This window comes from Habropoda laboriosa, unplaced genomic scaffold, assembly GCF_001263275.1.
Source record: "Habropoda laboriosa isolate 0110345459 unplaced genomic scaffold, ASM126327v1 scaffold143, whole genome shotgun sequence".
In the NCBI taxonomy this organism is placed as follows: Eukaryota; Metazoa; Arthropoda; class Insecta; order Hymenoptera; family Apidae; genus Habropoda; species Habropoda laboriosa.
The window spans coordinates 2,845,659-2,856,439 of record NW_017100404.1 but is presented as its reverse complement, the minus strand read 5'-3'; the positions used below and the strand labels follow the sequence as shown (position 1 = coordinate 2,856,439).

Below are 10,781 nucleotides of genomic sequence, written 5' to 3'. Positions count from 1 at the left end.
TTTTTTTTTTTTTTACGTGGAGGTAGGCAGACTCTATGTGATAAACAATTGGCAACCAAACGGTGGCTCTCCCTCTACATTCGACGGATAATGTGTACAGGTATTTAATGTAATTTCTTAGCAGTTTGTTTTTGTAATTCATCCAAAGCGATATGTTATGAAATTAAATTAATCACTCAATAAGTTTTAACGTTAGATTGTTTCCTCGATATGGCCATGGTGGTCATCAGTGACTGGAGTGCCTCAAATGTTTAGAATAATTAAAATAAAATAAATGTTGTCAACTAAAAATTTTGAACGTCATAGCTAGCTAGACATAAAGCATAATACTATAATCCTATGCTTAAAATTTATTTTCTTGTGGCCGCCTGACAGCAACCTGTAAATCTGGCGCGACAGTGAACGTGTTAATAAGTAAATTAAATAAATTAATAAGTATTCCGTTTAAACACCTAATATTGAACTCGCCTAAGTTTAAAGGACCATTCCATTAAAATTTTTTATATCTGCATTGGACATTAAATACTGAACTCGCCTAAATTTAAAGGACCGTTTGACTTGAATTTTTTATTCCCTGATTGAACACCGAAATGCTAAAACCACCGTCGATTATACACGTTGGAAATATTGCGAAGCGGTTCCTAATCATCCCGTCAGTCGATAATTGCCCGGTGATAAAGAGAATTTACGCCGAGTGTGCTCTCACAAAGGCGCCATTCTGCTAAAAAAGATCTTTGACTCCGTCGAAATGTGAGAGCTCCCTGTATTTGCACAATGCTTCGATCGATTAGCACGTTTCCCGACGAATCAGAGGAACCAGTTAAATTTCAAACACGCAGATAAAACGCATTTTTGCTGCTCCCGACCGAGTATTTAACGTTTCATACTTCGCCAAGTTTCTCGCCGGTCTTGTATTTTCGAGACCGGTAACACTAACTAAAACCAATTGGCAGCGAGAAGAAGAAGAAAAAAAGAAGACTTGCCATGGAGAAGAAGTAAAGACAATGAAAAGGAGCTTGGAGGAGGTAACAAAGCGATTCGCGGAATACGTACACGGCCAGGATCTGTTATCCCTGGAAGAAGGATAATGTAACGGTTGAAAGATCAAGCGACTAGGAACAAGCAGGAAAGAATGCCGACAAAAGAGAACAATACGGCGGAATTTATCTTCCGAGAAGGAAGATCTCACTCTTCATTCGTGGAAGGAAGCTTTATAAAATTGCAGATGGTAATAAAATCAAATTAGAGATGCCTGGGTGTCCGTAACGATCAGAAATGAGAAAGAAAGTCGATGCAAACACGGTGGTGTATTGAAAAGTAACAAATCGTAGCTGTAAAATCGAATATTGTACAAATTACGCAGAGTGTCGTGATATTGATGGTACAACCAAAAACGGGATGATTCTACGTGAAAAAATAGAAAAAATTTTTCTAATTTAAGGCTTTATTTTCGAGAAAATCGACTTAACCCTTTCGAGTCAAACTCGACATATAAATTTTCGCCTTCAGATATCATACAATGGTGAATTGTAAATTACAAACGATAAGAAGCCATTCTTTTATGCGTTAATATTATACTGAAACTTAATATTTTATAACCAATAGTACACTGAAATTTTGAAATATAGGCAATCTCCACGGTACTGCCCGACAGGGACCAAAGGGTTAACTTTGTTTATATATGTCTCGACTTAGATTTGTATCTATTGACAAGGTAATTGCAAATTAACACGTTCAGAACGGTGTGACCCACCGGTGGGTCACCCATGCTCTCGTTTGCCAACGCGATGGGTCATCGATACTCTCGTTTGTCAACGTCACCCACCGGTGGGTCATTCAAAACGATGGCAAAAAGGATCGAATACAGAGCATAATCCACAATGTGGTGTGGACCATCATATTTTCAAATTACACACTGAAAAATTAAATATTAGATAATGGAAATACACATTTTATAAGAAACGTTTATAGTAGTAAGCGTTTCGTGAATTTCGCTTCTATACCGCGTTGAACGTGTTATGAAATAACGACCTCTAGTATAAACAAACAAACCAATGTTTCGGAATAGGCTCGTCGACATTATGCCCAGAGCAGTCGTAGTCGTATTCGAGCAGTGATACAGGAAGGACGATGAACGTGACAACAAGCAACCACTGGTAAATTTAGTTTAAGTATTATACTTTTACACTATAATTTAAGCGTAGTTATAGAAAATACCCTGCGTATAATTAAGGTTAACAGTGCGGGTGATACGTTTATCGACAATTATTTATAATAACGAACGAATTGTTGAAAGTGGCGTACGAAACGCATACAAATCCTCGCTCTTTGCATGAGAATCGTGGACGATGCACGGTTTTTTGGTGCTCTAACCCTTTACACTCGAAGTTCATTTTGCTACGAAATGGGAATTTGAAATTAACGTAGAAATTAAGTGTACTATCTTATTTCGATGTCTATTATCGAGGTTAATTCGCCCAAACTACTTCACTCTTTAGACATCTGATATACCTATAGTGAACAGTTTATGGGGGCTCGTAGATCTGCTACATCAAGAAAATATCAGCTCCAAGAGGATCCTCGTTAATTACTTACCAAGTGACAATTATTTAATGCCGTTTCTCAGTCGCCGCTCGATTGTAAAGAGTTAATTATTCGAAACCTTGTACGATCTTTTCCTTCAGCTGCAGAAGATTGACGCTATTCTTTGCGTAAAAGTACGAGTGGAAGCAACGATTGCAAAGAGTTAATTATTCGAAACCTTGTACCATTTTTTCGTTCAGCTGCAGAAGATCGACACTAGTCTTTGCGTAGACTGTTCCCTTGCGAAAGGTGACATTAAAACAGAAGCAATAATTTTCAAAGAGTCTTTGAATTCAATTTTCTCGAAGCTAGGCCTTTCGTAAACAAATTTTCGGTTCATTTTTCCACACAGAATCGTCCCCTGTTAGGTCGCACCGATCAAATTAAACAGAATATAGTTTAATCGTAGTCTCGCAATGGTTGTCCAGGAAGGATCGCGAGGAATACGAAATAGTTGGCAGGTAAAATAAATTCGCAGACGGAACAGTTGTGTTAGGTAGAAAAAGGAGGTCGAAAGGCGATTCGCTGTAAACACTCGTACAGGCGCAGGATTTTATTATTCTTTGCGAACTCTTGTTTGGACATAACTTCGCTCGGTGACTTTATGGCACCTGTCAGAAGAATTCGGCACTGTGCAAACCAGACAACAATAAGGTACATTCCGATGCAAAGCAGCGGCAGTCTGGCTACTCGCCTGCTCACCAATGAACTGAACTTTCCTTCTCCGTTCTTTTTTTTTTTCTTTTTTTCTTTTTACTCCTTTCCTTCGTCTCCGTCCTTTACCCTTTCCTGCTCGCCTCTTTTCCATGCGCGCTTTCGTGCCGCCTTTTTTTCGCACGGACCGACAATAAAGGAAACACATCCGCGTCTGTTTTACCTGGTCGAGAAGCGTTCGGGTGATATCGGCGGAATTTAATCGTTCCACGATTTTTGACGAAGATTGCTTCGATGTTCTGATCGAGACTGCGATGGGATCGTTGACCCCGGAAGATTTGTTGTTTGATGTTTTGGTAGAGTAATTTGAACGATTCGGGGGACTTTCGGGTTTCGGGGTTTTTAACTCTCTGTAATCCTATTTTTCTGTGTTCGTGAGAAGAAATAATTTGATTATACTGTACACTAGGGTTTTTAGATTTAGATATTTTCGGTTTTGGGTGTTTTAACCCTCTGTGACCCTATTTTTCTGTGTTCCTGAGAAGAAATAATTCGAGTACACTGTACTCTGTGGTTTTTAAATTGTGTAATATGTATCGTTAGTGAACGAAAGTTACGCATTTCTTGAGATATTTGGTTTTTCAACCCTCTATAACCCTATTTTTCTGTGTTCACGAGAAGGAAAATTGGGACTGATTGCAGCTTTAAATTTTGATAGAAGGAAAAATTGATAGTACAACAAAATAATTTATAATAATGAAGTGTAATGTTTTTTAACGCGTTAACTGTGTAAAACTACTGTGTACCTAATACTTAGAGCACAATAATTTATTTATCGAGGGATTGTTCATTTTTAATTATTTTGTTGTGTCCGTATTGAACGTAAAATAGATCATATTCACATTTGCAAGAAGGAAGAGGAAGTAATTGGTTATAAACAATGGAGATTGAATTTCCGTCTGAAAGGTTAGATAAACATTGAAATTTATGAAACGGGGCACGGAATTAATTTGTAGATCCAATAGATAAGTGCACGGTGTGTAATTTCCAAGTCACATGGTGTTATAGACGGTTAATCCTTTTTCAAAAGTGTCAGAAAAATGTTGCGTCGGAATGAAGTCTAATTGCAACGTTACCGTCAGTTCGAATTGAGAAAAAATTCTTATTCACCAGTTGCATCGAGCCATATAAAAGCCACTCTGCGGTATACACCCGTTTTCCCGCGTTTAATCGCTCTTTCACGTGAGAAGCAACAGGTAGTGCCTTCGAAAGAAAGCGCAAAATGCACGCGAGCGTTCTCACAGAGCAATTCAACCTCTGACATTTGCGCTAGTTCTTCAAAGTGGTAGCGTAACAATTGTTAAACTTGAAACGGTGAAAAGGATAAACGAAAAGGGGTAGTCAATTCTATTAGCTTAGAAAAAGAACGTTCGATTGAAACTTCGTGTACATTTCGCGGTGAAACTTCGAAGAAATAATACAAACATTTAAGAAGAAAACTAAGGAGAAGAAAGGTGGAAGATAAGAAGGCAGGTGGAAGGAAGTGCAGAGAGGGAGACGATATTGAATCAATCGACAACAACAGCCCCCGTTTTCCCACATCTCAACACCGTCTCGCAGACAAAACAAACGCCGTCACTCGCCCCTCCCGGCAGGAAGGACACGATGCCCCTATCGACCGTCTCGCCACTGTTGCTCGTCTGATATTTACGATTTCCCCGCGAGCGAGAGCGCGATCGAGACGTTCGGCTGTGCATCGCTGCGCTGAGAACCGACTAAAAAGCAGCCCGTGACGAGACGGCAAAGAGAAGGCGAGGAAAAGGCAAACAGTGGCTAGAGAGACGGGGCAGAACGGCGAGGGAGAGAGTGAGAGAGAGAATGGCAGAGACGGCACAGAGAGAGGAAGAGGGAATGAAAGGGAGAGAATGATAGAGATGGAGCAGAGAGGGGGAGAGACAATAAATGGGAGAGGATGATGGAGATAGAGCAGGGCGAGAATGAGGGAGACAGAATGACAAAAAGGGGAAAGAGAGAGAAAAAAATGAGAGAGTGAGGGAGACAGAATCAAAGGGCGAGAATGATAGCGAGGAACAAGGTAAGAAAGGGAGTAAGCGAGCGATGAAAACAACGGTCCGTAAAGTCACAGGGGTGTGTGGGAAAAAGAGCACGAGAATAGAGGGCGAGGTGGCGAAGATAAAGAAAGGTGGAAAGAGTAAAAGGAGAGACTCACGTTTGCAGTGGCCCTTATAGGCGACGGGAATGGCGCGACCTGCGCGGCAGGCGGCGAGTCGCAGGTGGCAGGCACTCTTGTAGGTGTTTCCGTCGGCCCCGCAAACGGGGCGTGCAGCGGCTCGCTGTTGCGGGGGCGGCTGGGGGCACCTGCGGGCGCACCTCACGCAGTGCGGGCTCAGGTTCTGGTCCAGCAGGCAGCTCCGGCCTTGGCCGCACCGGACCCGTGCGCACGAACCTGCTCGACACTTTACACGTTATTACGCACAGTCGTAAACCGCCCCTGTGATAGATGCGTCGCATTCCCTGTTTGTTTTTCGCGCGGCCGCCGGCATGCACGCATGCGTCTGCAACCAACGGCCGCGATTTTCTGACCACTTCCAATCCTTCTCTCGCTCTCTCTCCCGCTTTCTTTCTCCAGGGGCGTTTCGAAAGGGTTGACGTGTGAGGTGAGGTCGTGTAATGATACAATTTTGGATTTGTTAGGTGTAGAAGTGAATTCTTTCCGACGTTTGGGTAGAATCAAAGTTTTGCTTAGGAAGAATGAAAATAGATCACTCGGAGAAATGATTTCCATTGTTGATGACCTTTTGACATTTTTCTCGCGCCTTGCGAATACCATCGCGATAGAAGTTTGGTGGCTCTGTAGCAATTATGTTTGTCGTTTTTATTTTATTAGCAATTAGAATACATTTCTGTGAGAGAATTTGTTGACTTTGGTGCTGTTTTCAGTATCTCTTGAAGCGTGAACAATTATGTGAACTCAGTCGAAAAGGAGAAATGCAATAGATCGTTCAAATGATTTGTTGAGTGTTAAATTCTGCGTACGATTATTAAGTTAGTATTTGGAAACTTAAGGGTTCTTATTGTGCGCCAATCGAGAGGATCGTGACATTTCTTGACCAAACAGTTGGATGTCATTTTCGTTAGATGTTTGATAAAGGTTGACCAGTTCTTAAAGATTGATTTTGGAAATTTTAAATACTGATTTGTGGATGAAAGTGCTGATAGAGCTAGTTTCTTGGTAAAGTAAATTTCAGAGATTTAACAGAATGTTGCAATTCATTCGAGAGAAACAAATTTCTGAAGTGGTCAGAAATTATCGATAGTTTTCACGTGATTATTTATGGCTGTTAAATTATTTTCGTAACATTAGGGAGATAAGCGTTAGTGAAGGAAATATGCTAATGTTTCTTTTTTTTTTGTAATTGATTGTAAGGAAAGTTGAATGTAATTACTTTTTACTACCAGCATGACGAAGCTAAGTCTTTTTATGCCGATACAAACTTTCTTGCTTTAACCTAATAGAACCAGAGAAAGTTTACAGAAATATGCCACATACTCCATAAATAAGAATAGAAATATGAGCAAAAAAGATTGCATTCCGATTAATTCGAAAATTAGTATCGATACCAGCAGTACTATCTTAATGTGTTTTAGTTATTGCCATTGAACATCTCCGAAAATTCCATTACGAATTTCTCTACTATCATGTCACCACATTTCCTTTTTGTGTGTAATTCAGAAAATTTATCTTCAGCTATAAGAAAAATCTAAATTTTTGATAGCTATATTTTTCATAGTGTCACAAAATTTTCATACTGGCAAATTAAAAAATTCCAAGTATTACAAAATAATTCTCTAATTAAGAGCAAACTGACTTAAAATTTTGATTACGAAGCCAATTCGAAATGGTCATATCTTTGATAATTCAATCGCAATTTAGTCGTGATAATGATTCCATCTCTTTCATACATACTCACTTTGGCAGTGGCCGTTATAGGCAACCGCTAGCTCGTGGCTTCCCTTCTTGCAAGCACGTTTCTTCAGTCTGCAGAGATTTTTGTAACTCTTGCCGTCCGTCCCGCAGACCGGACCTCCGCCTCTTGGTGCTTTGCACTCTGGGCTGCACACACACCTTGGTCTTCCTCTACGTACGACGCATTTTTTCCCTTCCTCACACCTCACCTCTGTGCAACTTTCTGAGAGGACAAAAATTCGAAATAAAGTCTTTTGTCGTTAATTTAAATGCAGAGCGATTGAAAGAATGTTTGGACGTCACACTTTTCTATATATAAAATAAACCCCAGGGTTCGCGCTGTGTTAAAATACTAAATTCTTTTCGATATTTTCAACATCAACCGGAAAATCCAATTTCCAATATCTTCCACATTAAATAGCGAATCAAATTTTCACTATTTTCGACATTAAACAGCGAATCAAATTTCCATATTTTCAACGTCAAATAGAGAATCAAATTTTCACTATTTTCAACGTCAAACAGAGAATCAAATTTTCAATTTTTTCGCCATTAAAGAAGGAACCAAGTTTTCACTATTTTCAATATCAAATGGAGAATAAAATTTCGAATATTTTCAACATTAAACAGAGAATCAGTTTTCAAAGGATTAAGACTTAGGACAGAAATGCGATCGAAAATTGATTTACCTCTGCAAGGACGACACTGCACACCTCCACCGAGCACTCTCCAAAAAAAGAGGCTTCCGCTATCGAGGTCTTCCTCAGAGTACGCTGTCGCTGCCGCCGCGTTCGAAGCGCAACAGTCTTCCTTTGTCACTCCTTGCGACAATAATTCCTTACAGCGACCGTTGCTGATGGAAGACCAGCATATGCCGCCTGTAACATGTAATTAAGAGGGAAAAAAATGAACGTCGTGAGACTTGTCCGCTAAGAAATTCAGTATTAGCTAGATAATGAGATAAAATCAACGTGACACTAATTATTAATCGACCATTTTTACAATTTAAATTTCCTTGTTTTATGGAGAAACGTTTGTTATTGACATTCCTTCGTTGAATCGCTGAAATGCACAGCTGGCAAATATACATTTGCGAATCGTATGAATAATTTTGCTGTTGTTGGGAAATATTTGACTTAAGCGCCATTAATTCAATTGCCTTTTGTAGTGTAAGTTCGTATAATTTTTCTTAGATTCCTCTGTTATTCTTCGACGTTCTGACGAGTGTATTAACAGTTTGCAAAGTTTGCATTTTGATCGTTCCTCCAAGTCCTTTTCCAGTAATTAAATAACTCTCTAGTATTTATGCTAATTATTTAATCAGAGAGGAGAAACCATATTTATGTGAAAAAACATAACAAAAAATATTCAACAATGGAACAATTTTATATTTCATATAAAATTAAAAATTTTTAATATTTTTGCCAACTATATTTAGAAACCATATTTATGTAAAAAATCATAGCTAAAAATAGCGAAAATTTTAAATTTTATATAAAATCTACAATTTTTAATATCTATCATTTAAATTATTGTCAAGAATATCCTATCTACGCTACCTATATTTCAAAATCATATTCATATAAAAAAGTCGTAGCTGCAAATATCGAAGGAAGACGAGCAATTTCGAAAAACACAGAACACCATGTCGAATCCTTTTCTTCATAAATCAAGCGAGCCAGAGGCAAGAGGGAAAAGGAAAAAGGGAAGCAAGAATAACTTTCGCAGAATATGAGCCTGTGAAATTCCAGGCAAGTTATAACGAAACCCCGAGACCTCGAGACTCATCAGGAATCGCCGACAGGATTTTTTTCCCGTTTCATAGCGCGCCTAATCACGGCCATAGCTATGCTCGGTGCGCAACGCAAAACCCGCGGTTTGCGCGTCTCTTTCTTAATGAAAGACAGCCGGCTCGCGTTAGTATTCCTGGAACGTCGTATTAATGAGACGCGTTCGCGGGGAAAATTCCTTCGAGGACTTTTAATTGACGCCGTGTACGGCGGGCGCGACGAGCGCGTGAAAAAAGTGGAACAAGGCCCGGCGCGAAATCGACGGACATTCGTTAGAAAGCTCGGCCGAACGTGTCATAAAGTTACGAAAGAAACACGTTGTCCGCGGGCAGATTACACGTGTGCGTTGCTACTCTGTTGCTTGCCTGTGGATCCTTTGATTTTCCGCAAAAAATTGCCGGTACCGAGAGAGTTTCTTCGGATGGGATGAAGACCACAGGCTTGTGAATTGCACCGGGGGATAAGAATGCGTGAACATAGGTATTTTCTGTTAAAAATTAGTCGCCTAAGAAGCGTGTAAGTGTGCATAGAGAGACAGGAATATTGAAGGTGAGTGAATACAGAAATCGTGGGACAATCGGAAAAAAGGTGATTTCTCATGGAAAAGTATGTGGAAAATATAGGATAAACTTTCTTCGTATAGAGCTCTGCTTTCAAGAAAATATAGAATAAAATTTTGAGAGCTCTGTTTTAGAGAAAATCAAATTTGAATATTCCAATCAGATTCGAAAATGTAAAATAACATTTCTTCGTATAGAGCTCTGCTTTCAAGAAAATCGAATTTGAAAATATAGAATAAAATTTTGAGAGCTCTGTTTTAGAGAAAATCAAAAGAATGGGACTTTTATTAAAGGGAAAAGGATTATTCTTCGACTGAACGTTTATACAAACTATGTATATACAAAGGAAGATTGAAATACGAAGAATTCACCCCTATCGTTATTTTTCTCTATTTCCATCGTGTGTATTACAGTAATCCACAAACTTGGCATCTCAAAAACAGTGTTGTGTTAGTTTATACAGCCGTTCCAGATACACCTTTCCAGGGGAATGTTAATTATTTTTTTCTTTCCTGAAAAACAAGCTGTTTGGCATGGTAAAAATATAAATAGGTACAGAATATGATGAATGCAGTGTATGGAAATTACCGATAGGCATTTAAATATCTTCATAAATATTTATTCGCAGTAAATTACCGCTACTAATAAGTATCTGTTTATGATTCACATGAGTTTACATTGCAAATGAATTCTTGATGTTTTCATTATATCCCTATCGTACGTTTAAATCGTTCCCTTCATTCAAATTTATATTGTTCACGTATAATTGTTATCACGGTGTAGTGCAATAATATGCTAAACATGCCTACTCTTAATAGGGCAATTATTATTTCTTAAGAAATTAACTAGAATATTACACTCAATTATGAAAATATTTATCATGTCACTGTGACAGAGAACTTCCAATGCAAAGTTTCGTATTAATTATAGAAAATGATATGTCTATTAACGCGAACAAACTCATTCCGATACTGCACTTCTGATAAATATTTTCGTAGTTATCACTGTGATAAGAAATTTCCAATGAAGGGTTTCGTATTAATTATTGAGAAGAATATCTCTATTAACGCGAAAAACTTGTTTCAATGGTGCACTCGTGATAAATATTTTCATAGATAAATTAAATATTTTCACGGTTATCACTGTGATAAGAAAATTCCAGCGAAGAGTTTCGGATTAATTATTGAGAAGAACATATCTCTTAAT

The 10,781-nt window shown here is 38.7% G+C and overlaps 1 protein-coding gene across 1 annotated transcript in view; it reads right to left on the bottom strand.

The window, feature by feature from the left end:
* Nucleotides 1–10,781, bottom strand: part of LOC108575339 — a 97,524-nt gene that overhangs the window by 52,286 nt on the left and 34,457 nt on the right. Inside the window, exons 2-4 of the mRNA XM_017938105.1 lie at nt 7,915–8,103; nt 7,230–7,448; nt 5,468–5,704 (exon numbers count right to left, since the gene is read on the bottom strand). Coding sequence (XP_017793594.1) covers nt 5,468–5,704; nt 7,230–7,448; nt 7,915–8,103 — 645 coding nt within the window. The remainder of the gene's footprint in view (nt 1–5,467; nt 5,705–7,229; nt 7,449–7,914; nt 8,104–10,781) is intronic.